General features: G+C 43.2%; 1 protein-coding gene and 1 long non-coding RNA gene across 10 annotated transcripts in view; one reads left to right on the forward strand and one right to left on the reverse strand.

The window, feature by feature from the left end:
* Positions 1–18,344, reverse strand: part of SPATA7 (spermatogenesis associated 7) — a 62,672-nt gene that overhangs the window by 3,140 nt on the left and 41,188 nt on the right. For 8 of the 9 annotated variants that reach the window (XM_081861954.1, XM_081861953.1, XM_081861957.1 and 5 more), the window contains 4 exons: positions 12,871–13,346; positions 10,847–10,913; positions 9,640–9,704; positions 7,223–7,276 (listed from right to left, as the gene is read on the reverse strand). In XM_081861954.1, coding sequence (XP_081718080.1) covers positions 7,223–7,276; positions 9,640–9,704; positions 10,847–10,913; positions 12,871–13,346 — 662 coding nt within the window. The remainder of the gene's footprint in view (positions 1–7,222; positions 7,277–9,639; positions 9,705–10,846; positions 10,914–12,870; positions 13,347–18,344) is intronic. The other variant, XM_081861955.1, reaches the window with a different exon arrangement.
* Positions 3,666–6,225, forward strand: LOC309345397. The gene is made up of 2 exons (XR_014158222.1): positions 3,666–4,085; positions 4,453–6,225. It is a non-coding gene; the product is annotated as an uncharacterized lncRNA (long non-coding RNA).

Below are 18,344 nucleotides of genomic sequence, written 5' to 3' on the forward strand. Positions count from 1 at the left end.
GAGAGAGAGAGAGAGAGAGAGAGAGATTGGAGAAATCATGGATTAGAAATGTTCCTATGGGAATCAATGGAAATTGTGGAATTGTTATGTGAACACTTGCCTAACAAATTACCTGCATGTAGTTTCAAAATGCAGCCATATAAAACTATCAAGGTTAAAATGAGTAATTTGAACTTGATAAGCTGCTGGAGTTAGATGGGTAATACTCAACCAAGTTTTAGGGAATGAAATTAATGAACATGACTAAATTGGGCCCGTTAATTTCAGTGGGTCTGCTCTACATCAGTTGAATACCACCCTCTGCTTCCATAATGGGCTGCAATCCTAATCCACTTTACCTGGGAGTAGCTCTCATTTAATTCAACAGGCCTTGTCAGACATGAGTAGAAGTGTGCTGTAAATGGGTTAGATTAATGAACTTATTGAATGACAAAAGATGCACCAATTAATCGGGCAGCAGATTTTTTAAAGAAGTTCTTTAATAAAAGTACTAAACTGTAAAAATAAAAATAAAAATACACCCTAAATATGGCAAGCTGTATTGTAAAAGAGGTGTTCTGTTTTTCCCTTCACGCAAGAGGGAACGCCTATTCTGAGATGGCGCCTATTCTAAGACACACTCTCGTCACCTAAAAACAAGGAATGTTCTTTTTATTTTATTTGCTTTCACATTTGAATTCTTTTTATGGCTTCAGAACATTCCCCCCATACACAAATGTGAATCAATTAATCAACAAAAATGTGTATGCTTAATTGGGCCAGATTTCTGTTATCAGGCATCTGCCTTCGTTCTTAACCCGGCCTCCTAACAGATTACAGTGGTGCCCCGCAAGACGAATGCCTCGCAAGACAAAAAACCCGCTAGACGAAAGGGTTTTCCGTTTTCGAGGTGCTTTGCAAGACGAATTTCCCTATGGGCTTGCCTCGCAAGACGAAAACGTCTTGCGAGTCTTGTGATTTTTTCCCCACTTTCCCCCCCTTTTTCTAAGCCGCTAAGCCGCTAATAGCCTTTTAGCCGCTAAGCCGCTAAACCGCTAATAGCGCTAAGCTGCTAATAGGGTTGCTTCGCAAGACGAAAAAACCGGTAGACGAAGAGACTCGCGGAACGGATTCTTTTCGTCTTGCGAGGCACCACTGTAGATCACAACAGGAGCCACTCTTCTAAACCTTCTATACTCAGGAGTTAACAGATTGACCTACTAGCAAATGGGAATGCTTTAACGTCTGCAATTCCCCACACATTAGAAGCAGGTAACCTCAAGGCTGTTCCCTCCCTTGTTCCCACTCAGCCTTCTCTTATAATGTTATTATATCTCCTCCCCCCCCTTTAACAAACGTGTTTAATAAAACAAGACAAAACATTTCAAGTCACAGGAACGTAATTTAATTGCTCAGATGTCTAAATAGTAAGCAAACAGATGCAAACGAACGTCGGGGAGACACAAACACTTAATAGAAGTAATCAACTATCAGTATGCAAATCTGTTGATAGGAGCTGCTAAATTTCCTTCCATAAACAGAAATGGCATCTGTAAAGGAGTTGTTGCCTGAGTGAAGGGTGCTGAGCACAGGCTCCTTTGAATGGCTCTGGCACAGGCTCCTTTGCACCCGCCGTAAATCATATAGAGGTTGGAAAGTTTCCAGCTACTTGGCATTCTGATCAGACCCCACGTTGATGCTTATAATACTACATTCCTGCAGTGCCTTCCAAGGAATACTAGAACGCCTTTCAATATTGTGTCTTGCAGCCCAGATGTCTTTGAAAGACAGAAAGAGAATGCAAACAGCCTCCCCAAAATCAGTGGCAAAGCTGGGATAGGGGAGACTTCTTAACACCATTTCCCTGGCTCGGCCCAAAGCTTTGTTTGGGCAGGGAAAGAATCAGACAGTTTTTCTATCTTGGGTTCCCAGATTCAGCTGGACTACAAATCCCATTATCCCTAGCCCAATGAGCATGGGATGATGGGAGTTGTAGTCCGACATCTGGGGACCCTAGGTTGGAGAAAGCTGCTTTATCCTGTGGTGGCATGCCTTTCTTTATGGTGAAGGAGTGGGCATACCATCGCATCTCCACCATGAAGCAGATGATGCTGTGTGAGCTGGGTCATCCACATCAGTGTCTAATTATGCTGTGATGCTTGTCGTTCTTATTCCTCAAAGAAAGGGAGGTGTGTGAGCCTGTGTTAAAAGTACACAAACTGCTGGAATGCACAGCTGCATGTTCACTCCCACACCTTTCCCCTCATGTGTACAAAGCTTAGATTCAAGTGCCTGAGTATTTTTCCCACCATCTCACACAGCATCTTACTGTTAGGGTTAGTGTGATTAGTATAAATCACATGAGATGTCTGAGAAGAGTGTGGGAACGGAAGACTGTCTTATCTCTTCTGTCTGAGAATGTTATTGGACTATACTTTCGCTTTTGCTGTATGCTTTCTGTTTTCTGCCAGAGTTTGGAGAACACAGACGGGATTATGGATTCTAAAGGAGTTTAGATCTACGGATGTTTCTATCTTCTTGCTGAAGACTTGTGTGCACTTTTCATAAGAGAAGTGTTGCAGATGGGCACTCTGGAGTGAAGGGACATTCCATTCCAGAGACGTGCCTACCAGGAAACGCTCGGAGGTATTGGGGGTCTGCCGTCCCCCCAGAAGCATTTCCACAAATGGTAGAAGGATGGTTTGATGATCCAGTGCCCTCTGCTAATCTGGAGTAACGACAGCGAGTCTTCGTTCCAGGGGTGCCTATAGTGTCGAGGCTGCATTCCTGCCAGAGAAGAGTGAAGTTGGCTGTGTGCTGTGGGACTGTGTGAGTACCCTTTGATTTATTAGGGCAATAAACCTCAGAGAGATAAGCAAGCCTTAATTGCCGGGAGTTTGCCCCAGCTTGCTGGAGACTGTTTGCTGCTGTAGAAGTTGTTGTGGGACCTTTTGGCTGCAAGTAAAAGGCCAAAATGGATTCCAAGCAAGGAGTCGGATTGCTGTCGTGTCCGCCATTATCGGACGACAATTATGCTGCGTGGTCACAGAAAATGGAGGCCGTTCTTGTAAGGCAGCGGCTGTTCCATGTGATTGAAGACCCCATCCCACTGCAGCCGGATAGAGCATGGCGTGACCAGAACACGCAGGCGAAAGCACTGATCACCCTGTCTGTGTCTGATGATCAGTTGATTCATATCCGGGATTTAGCCACCGCACAAGAGATGTGGCAGGCTTTACGAGATGTTCATCTCAAAGCAGGGAGTGCTTTCTTGCTTTTCCAACGGCTTTTTAATTTGAAGTTGAAAGCTGGAGATTGCCTCCAAAAGCACCTCACGCAGTTGAAGTATCTGCGTGGTCAGCTGATGCAGAGGAACTTGGATTTTTCAGAACCTGTTTTCTGTCTCCTGATTATCCACAGCCTAGATGGGAGGTACGCGACTGTTGTGTCACAGCTTGTAGCTCTGCCAGTTGCAGACCTCACCGTGACGAGGATTTGTTCTTCAATCACATGGAACAGCCGCTGCCTTACAAGAACGGCCTCCATTTTCTGTGACCACGCAGCATAATTGTCGTCCGATAATGGCGGACACGACAGCAATCCGACTCCTTGCTTGGAATCCATTTTGGCCTTTTACTTGCAGCCAAAAGGTCCCACAACAACTTCTACAGCAGCAAACAGCTGCTGTCAGAGGCTGATAGACAAGCAGCATTTGGGGCAAGTGAGGGGGAGAATGGAGCTTCGAAAGCCCCCCCTCTGGTTGCTCAAAGGGAGGAGGGAGCGGTTGCTCTTAAGGCCATACGGTGTTACAAGTGCGGGGCCATCGGACACCTTCAACGCAATTGCAGGAAGGGCCAAAAGCCCAAAGAAGCGACAAGGAGCTCTGGAATGGGAGGGGCCGGTGGCAGAGAGCGTGCTAAGCCCCGTCCTACACAAGCACTTGCTTTTGGTTACACCACAATGCCTATGTAGTGGACGCAGGAACCACAATCCAAATGTCTGGGCAGAAAGGTTTGTTCACAACCTTCAAGGAGTTGCGGAATACCATCAAGCAAGCGGACGGTCAATCTTTCAGAGTTACTGGGATTGGAACTAGTTACAGATAGGTAGCCGTGTTGGTCTGCCATAGTCAAAACAAAACAAATTCCTTCCAGTAGCACCTTAAAGACCAACTAAGTCAGTTCTTGGTATGAGCTTTCGTGTGCATGCACACTTCTTCAGATACACTGAAACAGAAGTTTCCAGACCCTTCTATATAGTGAGAAGGTGGGGAGGGGTATTACTCAGAAGGGTTACTCAGAATTACCCTTCTGAGTAATACCCCTCCCCACCTTCTCACTATATAGAAGGGTCTGGAAACTTCTGTTTCAGTGTATCTGAAGAAGTGTGCATGCACACGAAAGCTCATACCAAGAACTGACTTAGTTGGTCTTTAAGGTGCTACTGGAAGGGATTGGAACTGTGTATTTGGAGAGCATCCAAACCACGATTAACAATGTCCATTATGTTCCAGGACTGTCTTCCAATTTGTTGAGTGTGTCTCAACTTACTGAGCAAGGCTTTAGTGTTTCTTTCAACAGGGAGAGATGCGTGATCGCCAGAGATGGAAGAGATCTCCTGTATGCCTACCAAGAAGATGGACTTTATTTACTTTCTTTTGACAGTAATGACTGTAAGAAATGTGATGATGCATTTTGTGTTACAGGTACAAAGCCAAAAGGCAAGAAGAGCTTTCCAGTGAGTGTATAGTGACGTGATTGGTCCTCTATCACCTTCTAGAGGCAAAGCCAAGTATTACCTGATTATGCTTGATTGTTTTCCTCAGTATTCATGGAGCTATATGCTAGAAAAACAACGTCAGGCTTTAACAAAGTTCAGAGAATTTTGTGATAGGGTGCAATTTGTTCATGATGCGAAAATTGAATGTCTTTTCACTGGTGAAAAGCAGGTTTTTGTTTCACAGGAATTTGAACATTTCCTAGGTGAACAAGGGATAAAGCACAAGACTGCTGTCCAGGAGTCTTCATGGAACAATGATGTGTGTGTGAAGGTGAACATAGTTACAAAAGGACATGAAAGCACAACTGCTAAGTACAGATTTGCCACAAGAGTTTTGGGCTGAACTGCTGAATGTTTATACTCGGAATAGAAAATATTCCAAAGATGTAAAAGGTATGCCCTATGAGAAACTGTTCCAGAGAGAACCTTTTGTCATTTACCTTAAAGTTTTTGGGTCTGACATATGGTTGGAGACACCGCAGAGTACACGTGGTACACATGGCAATGTTATGGGTTGTGAGAAAGGACAATACAGAGTTTTATTGCCTGACACTGATACAGTGATTCTCACTAGGAAAGTAGAACACAGCTAGAAAGGAGAAAGATATTCTCCACAGTTATCCCATTTTTGCCACTTCAGTTGTAGAGTTTGACATTGACATTGATAGTGACAGTGAAAGAACCACTGAGAGTTCTGATACAGCTGACACAGTTATTGCTAGAAGTACATGTATATTGTCCAGACCATCGTTAGAGTCTGAAATGGAAGAAGAGAAGCCACTGTTCACTGTAGGTCACAGTTCTCCCAAAAAGGAAATGGTCAGTATCAGTGCCTGATATGCAGATCAGAGAGAGCTACGAAGGGTAAACCACCCAACAGGTATGCTCAGGAATTTGCCAACACAGCTGTTCCAAATATAGCTGTGGCTTGCATTCCACACCAGGTTACAGAACCTGAGATCTTGAACGGAGTACAGGGTTTGTCCTCAAAGGGCAAGAAACCATGTCCGAAGGTTGCAAGAGTCAACACTGTTTCCTCAGTCCAAGGAAAAGCTAGAGCTCTAATCCCATGGAAGAAAGGTAATCAGAGGTGTGAACTGGTCAGTCCAGTTGCAGGGAGTTCCAAAGGTGGAACTGGTACAACAGATGTATACTATGTGTATGACAACTGTTTGTTTAAGTCACATAATGCTGCCCGTGCTTACGCAGCATCGATTACCTAAAACGGCATCTTACTGTTAGGATTTTACATAACCAATGCTGGTTAGTGTGATAAGTATAAATCACATGAGATGTCTGAGAAGAGTGTGGGAACGGAAGACTGTCTTATCTCTTCCGTCTGAGAATGTTATTGAACTGTACTTTTGCTTTTGCTGTATGCTTTCTGTTTTCTGCCAGAGTTTGGAGAACACAGACGGGATTATGGATTCTCTGTATATACTGTGAATAAAATGTAGTTTAGATCTACGGATGTCTCTGTCTTCTTGCTGTGTGATGCCAGAAGACTTGTGTGCACTTTTCATAAGAGAAGTGTCACAGATGGGCACTGTGGACATGCCATTCCAGAGATGTGCCTACCGGGAGATGCTAGGAGGTACTGAGGGTCTGCCGTCCCCCCAGGAGCGTTTTCCACACTTACGTGTGTTTTTCTCACTGTGTGTGATGCATCTTTGCTTCTAAAAAGCACGGGAGGGAATAAGGAGGACAGGGTTTCTTTTAATTTTTATTCATAGCAGTGGTTAAGGGTAATGGTAAAGGGACCACTGACCATTATGTCCAGTCGTGGCCAACTCTGGGGTTGCAGCGCTCATCTCGCTTTACTGGCTGAGGGAGCCGGTGTACAGCTTCCGGGTCATGTGGCCAGCATGACTAAGCCGCTTCTGGCGAACCAGAGCAGCGCACGGAAACGCCGTTTACCTTCCTGCTAGAGTGGTACCTATTTATCTACTTGTACTTTGACATGCTTTCAAACTGCTAGGTGGGCAGGAGCAGGGACCGAGCAACGGGGGCTTACCCCGTCGCAGGGATTCAAACCACCGACCTTCTGATCACCAAGTCCTAGGCACTGTGGTTTAACCCACAGCGCCACCCGCGTCCCATAGCAGTGGTAGACACTGTTTAAACCAATCAACCAGATAAGGAAGCATCATGTGCTGATCTGGTTACAATTGGTTCTCTCCTGTCACTATGTGCCTCCTTCAGGTATCAAAGGTGGAGGGCAGAAGAAGAGAAAAAGGAAAGAAAGAGCGCCTGGAACAAAGGAATGATTTGCCAACGAGAGGCTTTTGCTGCCCTTGGGCTGATGGGATCTGGAGTCCTACTGCAGCTGGCAGGCCACAGACTCCTCTTCCCTGGCATAAAGGGACCAGCTCAGAAGGTGCTCCCTCATTATTGGTTCAGCTTTATTATTAACAATTCTGAACGTTCAGAATTTTCGCAATGCTGAAATGAAAACGGCACTTACTCAGCTTGGATTCTTTTCATCGTTGGGGACTGCGCAGAAGATGGTGACGTCACCCTGAGCCACAAACGGTTGGGAGAGAGGGCAGCAGAAGTCAGACACTGAAGGCAACACACTACCACAAAGCCGTCATGCATTTATCCTCATATATACCTCAATGAATAGACTAAATGTGGAAGGGGAGGCTCCTATTGTCAGAGGGTGGGCTGAATACCATGTGTTTAGTCTACATGTGGAGAGGAACACGTGTAAAGGGTTTTTGTCTAGCTGTTATTGCTTCACTAAATAATCCTGGGTATTTATGGCTTGGGAAGAATGCAGAGAATTTTGTTAGTGATTCCTAGCCCTCCTAACGTAACTACATTTCCCAGGATTCCTTGTGAAGAGGGGTATCACCATTAACCTGGTTTCAAAATGTAACACACACGTGGTGAAAATAAGGCTAAGCAATATTCTAGAGACTGGCTTCATTCTCTTGCATTCATCAAATTCTGGCAACTCTTTCTGAAATGACCTTCACATAAAACCATCTTTTAAGGAAGATGCCCAGGGATCTCTTACAAGCCAAGGAATGCCACTTCTGATGGGCCTCAAGTACATGACCTGCATACTATTTAGACTGAATTTTTTTTAGCATGAGGAATTTATCCAATGAATGGCCCTGTTGGTGTGTTCTACATACTAATGCCTTCGTGATCACAACAAAAGGTAGTTTGAAAAATCACTTCTGACAATGCTGCTTTTCAGCTCAAGAAAAGTACATTGACTTTTATAAGCTTCTGAATTTACAATATCTCGTTTCCTAAAGGGAAATGCTCCTTAAGTAGGTCTTTGATTCAGTGATTTTACAGCATGCCTATCATAGAGCTCTCATGTTGCCGAATATGCCACCCACTAAATCTATTTTATTTCAGTGCTTTTGTCCTCGATGCAGACGGAGAGTGCACAGAATGCACAAATACCTATTGCACCTTTTTATTTGGGGGGCCTCTGTGCCTCAGCACAGGTGAGTCATCAAGAATATGAGTAGGCTTGAGTTTGGCTGTAAACCCAAGAGGTTTATCAGGAAAATCAAAACAAAACAAAATTGCGCTTTATCTAATGAAGCCGTCTTCCATCTGTGGAAAAGAACTTCCCTTCTCCCCAAAATCAGTCATGGAGGCTCCTCCAACCTTCCGGAGTAGGTTTGGGGGAATGTGGGGGGGGCGGGAATTATGCTTGCATTAGCAGGGCAGCTTTGTTGACTGGGTTGTATTCAATGTTACTCATACAGAAGCAGATCCATTAAAATGAATGGACACAACTAACTTATGTCCATCAATTCCAAAGGGTCTACACTTGAGTAGAACTTAGCTGGGTACAGCCCAATGCGTGGTATCCAACTAAACTGTCACATCAGTGCACAAATTTGTCTTTCTCTTCTCCCCTTCCACGTGTGTCCTGCACCCTCGACACATCTGCTTTGGAGAGTTGGGGGAACCCCTATAACAGATTGGGGGGGGGGAAGCTGCATTGCACAAGTGTGAATCCTTGTGCAGCTCAGTTTTGTGGGGTTTATGTTTGTGTGTCGGGGAGGGGCAGGACAAAAAGGTATTTCATCTATGGCAAAAGCCAGTGAAAAGAACTGCGACTTTCTTTGAAGAAGGAATTTGGAGTTTTTAAATGGTATATCTGATGTCACAGCCATATTGGTGCTGGAGCATAAGAACAGGGCAAAAATTGACTCAAAGCCCTCAAGAGGCAGAGCTGTACAGGTCAGGTGTTTCCTCACTAGGCCCTTAATCCTGACTCTGCCTGGTGATATGAGGATCAGATCCTGAGAGGGGATGTTAGTCTAACAGCCACATGAGACAGCTACTTCACATGCTCACTTTTTAATATGACTAAATGAAGATTATTTGACACACAAGCCCCATTTAAATTTCTTCATATGTATTAATATTCATAGCCCTTCCACTCCCACCCCTTAGCCTGGTCTTGTTTGTTATTATACTTTTTATTAAACATGAAGGCATCAAGTATTTGGGCCACACCCAAATGAACTTGAACCTCCTTTCCATCTTTTGTTACCAACAACTTGCCCAAAATATTTCCTGGTGTACCACCCTGGGCCCAAAGTTACTTCCAATAACCATTTTGTTTTATCGCATTCTCTCCATTTATTGGTAGAGAGAGAGAGATGGTCTTGCTGTTAACAAAATTGCCCCCTCCTTTCAAAGACGCTTTCCCTCTTACTAGTTTTGCTGCTGAAATTTTGTTTGAAGGAATATGTAAATATGTCTGCTAAGAAAGCATATATAATAGCCTTAATCTCAAAAAAGGCGCCTTTTCTGGATTTCACAGACATGGTCATAAGCCCAGCATCAGCAGAACGGCATGAATATTGAGTATGAATATTGCCACCCCCAAATGCCATGTACCTTGGTGAGGAGAACTGGGGGAAAGACTTCATTTCATCAGCCTTATCATCTTCATTGTCATCCACCTACAACCCAGAGAAAGCATCTGTGTTATTGGTGCAAAAGAAATGAAAAGTGAGAGGAAGGAACTGTAGTCTGTTAACATGTGGAACCTAACCTGTCGCCTCCTCAACATACATGTGCTCTGCCACCATACCAGGAACAACGCAATGCGCCTGGACTTTTCAGGTATGGGAAAGGGCCATACCTCAGCAGTAGAACATTTGCAAGCAGAAGCTCCAGATTCAATCTCTGGCATTTCCAGAAAGAGCTAGCGAAGGACTCTCGTCAGGAACCACTCTGACTCTCGTCAGAGCCACTGCCAGACAGTGTACACAATAGTGAGCTAAATAGCCCAGACGGCTTATTATGAGAACATGAGGCCTGCCAGCATTTCATATTTTAGTTGAGATTCCTCAACTAAGATAACTCTTGGGATCCCTTCCAACTGTACAATTCTATGTTTCTATGCCCTACAGTTGTGCAGCAACCTATTCCTCTTCAACCCCCCAGGACCACAAGCTACTCTCACAAAATATGATGGCCATCTGCAAACATCTCAAGGTCTGTTACATTAACAACAACAACAACAACAACAACAACAACAATAATAATTCATACCCCACCCATCTGGCTAGGTTTCCCCAGCCACTCTGGGTGGCTCCTAATAGAATATTAAAACATAATCAAATATTAGAAACTTCCTTAAACTGGGCTGCCTTCAGATGTCTTCTAAAAGTCAGGTAGTTGTTTATTTCCTTGACATCTGCTGTGAGGGCATTCAACAGGGCAGGCGCCACTACCGAGAAGGCCCTCTGCCTGGTTCCCTGTAACTTCACTTCTTGCAGTGAGAGAACCACCAGAAGGCTCTTGGAGCTGGACCTCAGTGTCCAGGCTGAATGATGGAGGTGGAGAAGCTCCTTCAGGTATACGGGGTCGAGGTCGTTTAGGGCTTTAAAGGTTTTTATTTTATTTTATTTTATTATTTTTATTGGATTGTGATTTGATATGTTAAATGGATTTTTTTATTGGAAAATTAATAAATGCTCTAACAAAAAAAATTAAAATAAATAAACAGTGACCCATTTCAACGTTATTACCGCTTGGAAGGTTAAGATGTAAAATGGCTTGTTGACTGAAATACGTTTAAATAGATCACTTGAATTACCTCCTTTATCATCTTCTGAAAGTCAGCCATATTACCTTTTTCTGACCCTTCAGACGCCACTTGAAAACTGCAAAATGTAATATGATATATTAGGCAGATCTTGAAGTTACCTTTAAACAGTACACCATTTTTTTCTTCTTCTGTGTGTCAGAACATCCAACTTCCAACAAACAAACAAAAACCTGACAATCTCTTATGCTCTTGCTTGAGTGATGAAGGCACTGATGGGTGAAAAGTGCAAATCCATCTGCTTAGGTATCACTGCATTTTAGTATTGAAGGCAATTGCAACATAGATGAGGAAGCCAGATGATATTAATAGCTACGGTTGCTCAGCTTGGGCACATCCTCAGTCCTATGAATAACAAGCTACACAATAGATATTCATGGTCCTGATAGCATTCAGCAACCCCTCAGAATGGGAAGATTTGACAACATTAGACTGGGAGAACGTGTGCTTTGGCGAAAAGGGTGTCCACTGTGTATCACACATATTTCTCAATAATTGGATATATTTCCTACAACACTGTTGCTGCTTATCTTCCATTATTTTGGGGGGAAATTAAAGAATTAAAATTACATGGAGGATATGCAGTAGCAGTGCTTAGTGAATTTATTATTGATTGAAACAATTCCATGAATGTATATAACACTTCAGCGCAGAAGAAAACACATGCATACCAAATAATTTGATCATTGTCCAATACACTTACCGTACCCACAATGCCAAATCTATGAAAGGGATTGAGGATCAAAACTTCTATTTTTTTTACCTTGCTTATATCAGTGTAAATCCAAGGGAATTGTTGTGGTTTCAATCAATGACATTAGGTTTGTATGCCAATGTAAGTCACAGTGGTTCTCAAGTTAGGATGTTGGCCTTGAATCTTTAAAGAATTAAGTCACAAAGTGATCTTGGGCAAGTCACAGTATCCTAGTTTTAGTCTAACCAACATGATCAGACATGATCAGACATTGCATATGGCAACCTCTCTTTTCTCATTTCAACTCTGGAACAGAGGTCACCATTTGCTAATGCAACTATTATTATTATTATTATTATTATTATTATTATTATTATTATTAAAACCACAGCCACTCTGAGCAGCTTCCAACACACATAAAAGTATAAAAAACATCAAACATTAAAAACTTCCTGATACGGGGCTGCCTTCAGATGTCTTCTAAAACTTGTGTAGTTCATTTATCACAATGTGAATACATTTCAGTATTCAGAGCTTTGGAACATTAATATTGAATTCCATGGCTTAGAGCCAGACTAACTTCCTGTTTGCTTCTGAGTCCAATTCATAGCTTAACACTGAAGTCCTAAATGGGTTGGAACATGAGTATCTGAAGGAGACCTCTCCTGGCATCAGCCTGCTTTTTGTCTAAGCATCAGTGGATGAAAAGTGGGTCGAAAATAAATTTCAATAAATACATTAAATCAGTTAGTTGAATTTAGGACCTAGTGAAATTAATGGGACGAATTAGTTATGATTAAGGCCAGTGTCCAATGCACTCATTCTGTTAGTGCAAGGATTCCCACTTGTGCAATGGAAATCCCCCCTCTGGTCTTTGTGCATGCCTGGCACCCTCCCCAAATCTGCTCCTGAGGGTTGAGAGAAACCTCTAGGGCAGTGGTTCTCAACCTGTGGGTCCCCAGATGTTGTTGGACTACAACTCCCATCACCCCTGAGCTCTGGCCTTGCTAGCTAGGGGTGATGGGAGTTGTAGTTCAACAACATCTGGTGATCCACAGGTTGAGAGAGGCTGCTCTAGGGTATGGAGGTGTATGTGGACAGAGGAAAGGGAGGGGGAAGTTTGCATCTGGTACACTGGCTGCAAATATTAAGTCGTGGGTGGCAGGGAAGCATGCAGGTCCACTGCCCCACGACATGAATAGTTTTCCATAGCTGAGATTAGACACGAACCGGTAGCTAGATGCAGTAGCTAGATGCAGTGTTCATTATAAGAAAGTTTGTGGCATGACTGAGCACAGCCTGCTTACGAAGGTTTTTTCACCTGCTTATGTCGGTCTGTGTTTCTGCTTCCACCTGCTTGGTGACATTGCTTATTTTCTGTCTTGCTGGCTTATAATATCGGTACTGCGAAAGGAAGGACTTAGCATCCGATTTCAAAGTGCGTGGAGTGAATGGCTGCCGACCATTGGTGAAACGTTCAGAGTGCTTGTCAAGGAGATCCCCGCTGCACACTTTGGGTTCAGGGTTTGGGGCCTTGTGAGGATGCTTGTTTGCAATGCTGTCGGAAGAAGAGTTGGATGAAATTTTGGAGTGCAACCTCTGGAGACTCGATGTACTGACACATGAGGCTGGGTCTGAGATGTTGGAGGCTTTTGGAGCATCTTTCCTGGCAGGATTTGCAGCATTCGGAAGGGCTGTGTTTTGCCTCTCTGGAGTTGCCTGGGGGCCCAACACACACCTTTGTTCACTAGGTGTACACGAGGGTAGCCCAACATTGTCTTCTGCTTCCAAGGTATCCTAGCAGGGATTAAAAAATACATACACAAAGAGTAAGGCTCCTTCTGCTTTATTTCATTAAAAAGTACAGTCTTTTTTTCCAGCTTTAATGTGTGCAGAGGGCAGTCAAAATAATAAAGGGTCTGGAAACCAAGCCTTATGAGGAACAGTTTGAGGGAGTTGGGTGTGTTTAGCCTTAACTTAACTTAACTTATTAAGGACTCTTAGGTGGAAAGCACACCAGTGTCTTGTGGAGTGCTGTAGCGTGGGTGGGTAGGAATGGCCCCGGGTGCAAAATTCTGAGGGAGTGCAACCCAGCACATCCACAACAGGCTCCCTCACCAAGGTCACGTGACTGCCACCCTCCAGAGCCACGGAGAGGCGAGCTGTGCTTGGGCCAAGCCTTTGGGGCTGTGGTGGCACCTCCTTTTCGTGGCCAGCAAAAGGAACCAAAACAGCACATTCTGGGACGCCCGTTCAGAATTTTTTTAAAACTGTGAAGAAACCTTCTCTTGCAGCTTCCCCTCCCACAGGAATTAGTATCCCTGCAATGTGTTTCCCATCTCCCGAATGTTTACCCACTCACAATTGGCATCAGTGCCGTTTGTTGGCAGGGAAACCAACTATTATTTGTTTGTTTATGGATTTCGCTTGGCCTTTCTACACGTAACTTCTAAGGTGGCTTACAAACAGTCTGGAAAAGAATGCAAATGAAATAAAAACGATTAACATAAAAACTAGCTAAAAATCTAATGGCAATGAAAGCCGGCAACACAACCAGCAACAACCTGAGGTTATACACTGCTCCAAGGTTGGAAAAACAAAGTTTGTCATGGTGACTAAAATATAACAGAGTAAGCACAGGCAAATGATGTCTGAGGAGGGAGGGCACTGCAGATTTAGGGTACCACAGCAGAGGCATCACTGTTCCTTATTCCCAAGGACGGGGCTTCCAGAGCAGTGCCTCATTTGATGACCTCAGTGCATGGGTAGGTTTACAGTAACTAGATAAAATGCTGGTGGCAATGGGGATTTGCCATGGTGAGACCAAGCCCTAAAGGAAATCTAGGAAAGTTGTGAGAGCTAACCTAGGACACATCTTTGTCTTAAACCAAAATTGTACTCATTGATCCCCTTTTTTAAAAGAAACAACAGACGGATGCTGAAGGTGTTATTTGGAACGGGATTCCAAATCAGACCACTTCCTATCACTTCATAATAGGGTACCAAGAATACAGGCCTCATTACTATGTGTCCTCTTTAGTGTCTTCTTTCAACTCCATTTATTCCTGCTTCTGGTCTTCAGGTGTTTTTTATTTAGTGAGATACAAAGATAGCCTGAAAGACACATCATCAAAATGCAGATGCTGCAGTTTTCTAGTGTACTGGAACTTCTAGCTAGCTTCATCTGAGAAAGCTACTTTGCAGTGCCTTTGAAAGCTGTGATTTATTTTTCACTGTCTCTTAAGGGTAGCCTGCTTGGTCTGAATATGATCACATTTCCCTCTGATATGACACTTATTTTAATGGGCTTGAAAAAAGAGGAATGCAGAGAAGACATAAAAGTAGAAAACAAGTAGAATGTGGAAATAATCCATTAAAAGATAGCAATACAAGTCTAAGGTAAAGGACCCCGGATGGTTAAATCCCGTCAAAGGCGCTCATCTTGCTTTACTGGCCGAGGGAGCCGGCGTTTGTCCACAGACAGCTTTCCGGGTCATGTGGCCAGCATGACTAAACCGCTTTTGGCGCAACAGTACACCATGACGAAAACCAGAGCACACAGAAACGCTGTTTACCTTCCCACCCCAGCGGTACCTATTTATCTACTTGGAATAGTGTGCTTTTGAACTGCTAGGTTGGCAGGAGCTGGGACAGAGCAACAGAAGCTCACCCCATTGTGGGAATTCGAACCGCCAACCTTCTGATCGGCAAGCCCAAGAGGCTCAGTGGTTTAGACCACAGAGCCACCTGTGTCCCTTTAATAGAAATCTATACCTACAGTGGAACTAGACAAAAGGGAAACATGGCTTGTCAACTTTTGAAGAAGAATTGGGAGAGGCTTTATAATCCTTTTCCTGTCCACAAAATCTCCCCTGAAGACCCCTCCTGCCATTTTTAATGGATTTCCTCTCTACTGCTGTCTCCAAAACCAGAAGAGGGAATAGCACCCTGGTGGGGAGAAGTATGGAATTTGCTTTAGAGAATTAGCAGGCATGGGCTTGTGTACACTTCCTTCCTACTTGCCAATTCCCCCATGTAAGCATCCCTCCAAATCCCTATTACGTCCTATTGCACAAAGTGTTTTGGCAGTTTGCTCCATAACACTCCTAGCCTGTTGATTTCAATGGGACTTGCTCTCAAGTAACAGCTGAGTGAGATACAGGCTAGGAGTGCAACAGTGATGTATGTTATGAAGCAAACTTACAAAACATCTAAAACAGAGTTGCTGGTTGGTAAGAAGAATGAAAAAGAATAGTACAAGAGTAGCCAAAATGGTGCCCTGCTGATGTTGTTGGGATACAACACCCATCATTCCTGCCAACTGGCCATGTTGGCTAGAACTGATGGGAGTTGGAGTCTAACGATATTTTGAGGGCACCATTTTGGCTACCCCTGGACATTATTTTGGGGAGGGGAGAGAGATGCAGACAGTCTTGTAATGCTGGAAACTCTAGATAATGGACCAGACTAAGGAATAATAATGTGAATGATAGCAAAAAAGAAGAACAATTGCCTTGAAGTATGAAACAGAATGAGCCACACATTTGAGGATGCTCAGAGCCAAATAAAAGCTCAGTACAGATAGATGTGCATTTTTAGAGGAGAAGCTTTTGGCCAGCTGTGGACAGCTGATAAGACCAACAATTGCTCTATTGTTGTTTCTGTCACCTCATGCCAACAAACAGAGCATAAATTACACAACTGAGACTTAGCGGTTATCATCTCAGTTTTGATATTATGTGATAACAAGCTATATTCCTCTCCACGCCACTCCACACCAAAGGAATTCCTGAGTGTTGTTTGGTTTTGGAAATAATTTTGATTAAAGATTTTCTTGAATTACAAAAGAACATGCAAAATCTCTCTTTTTTATCATAGAGTCTCTTAGTTACATTCAAACACCAGTGATAACCATCCTGCTACTGTGTTATATCTTCCTATATCTGAGGTCCCAGGTTAAAAGAAAGATTTCATCACAAAAATGAGATCAATCATCCCCACTCCAACAAAATCTAACACACTCTTGGCTGTGTACTCTGACCAAGAACTTTAAGATGAGCCATTCCACAGTAGGGATTGGCCTGTTCAGTATGGCTATCAAAAACAGATTGTTTTTAGAGGCATAGGATATCTTGTCCTTCTTGTTATGTTATTTTGATGTGCTAAATATTATTAATACAATAAACTATACAACAACAATTTGATAAAATCCAAAAGATCGGGAGTTCCCAAAATGTTGTCCCCATGGATCACTTGAAAATTGCTGAGGGTCTAAGTGAACCACTTACTGGTTTTATCTTCCGCCTGTCAAAGCAGAATATAATGTGCTGTGCTACCTCCAAGATTTATCCCAAGAAAATAGGGATGTCCTAAGGAAAAGCGGGACGTTGTGGGATCAAATCAGAAACCAGGATGGCTTCTGTAAATCTGGGACTGTCCCTGGAAAATAGGGACACTTGGTGGGTCTCTGCTAGACGCTGTAGAATTTCTAATTGTATTTTCTTAGCTTTTGCTTTTTTTATTGTACTGCAATTTGAATTCCATAGAATGCAATATAAAACATGATAATAAATAATAAAACAAATGTAGAAATACAAAAGAAGGAATAAAAATACAATTTAAAATCAACAAGAACAATTAATGCACTCTGCCCACCATTCATAGCTGCTTCTCTCATTGTTCAGCATAGACCTGCCACTGAGGAACACCTGAATGAAGCCCATGGGCCAATGGTGATCCATGGACCACAGTTTGGGAACCCCTGCAACAGATCAGTCACCACTCAAATAACAAAGATATGAGACATCAAAATCGCAACAATGGGGCAAGTACAAAAGAAAGTGTTTCCAAGTGAAAGAATTATGAAGTGCTCCTTAGCTGCCTTCTGACCTTCAGTGGGTCAATTTCCACAAATACACCTGCAGAACAGAGCCCTGTACAATGAGAAGGAATTAGAAAAGTTGGGTTGCAGATAAAACTAGGGAGTCAGCACTCCTGAAGGCTTTGTCTGACTTTGAACTGCAGAAAGTCATTCAAGATTTACAGAAAACCATGAATCTGAACAGGCGACAGACACATCCTGTTCCTAGGGGACTCTTCCCATGGCTTCGATTCCATACTGAAGCATGAAACCAGAAGAAAGATACAGCTAACCTTCAGCAAAACATATATATCTTTCACACAGATCCCATTGAGTGGTAGAAGCGCTATTGAATAACCCTGACAGCACAAAACAAACCACAAAGCTTCCTAGTTTTGCCTCTCTGCCCAGCCACCCAGACCCAGTCTTAAAAAATACTGCGATCTGCACAAATAGGATATGTTTTATTGAACAGGAGAACTTTGTAACACTTGCTCAACCTGATGAATTGCAACACGTCAAGGACACGGCTGTCATTTTTTCAGTGCACGTAGGTTGCTTTAAGAATTTCTGCATTACACGGGAAGAAGTAAAAAGACTGATTTGGAGACAGCTCAAAGTGTATGGTACACACCACTTGCCCGTTTGTAACATAGTATTTTGACTCAAAACATTGGGCTGAATCAGACTTAATGCTAAACTATACAGTGGTACCTCGGGTTACAGACACTTCAGGTTACAGACTCTGCTAACCCAGAAAGAGTACCTTGGGTTAATAACTTTGCTTCAGGATGAGAACAGAAATCGCACAGCAGCATGGCAGCAGTGGGAGGCCCATTAGCTAAAGTGGTACCTCAGGTTAAGAACAGTTTCAGGTTAAGAAGGAACTTCCAGAATGAATTAAGTTCTTAACCTGAGGTACCACTGTACTGCAA

This window comes from Podarcis erhardii, assembly GCF_964252035.2.
Source record: "Podarcis erhardii genome assembly, chromosome: 1".
NCBI lineage: Eukaryota > Metazoa > Chordata > Lepidosauria > Squamata > Lacertidae > Podarcis > Podarcis erhardii.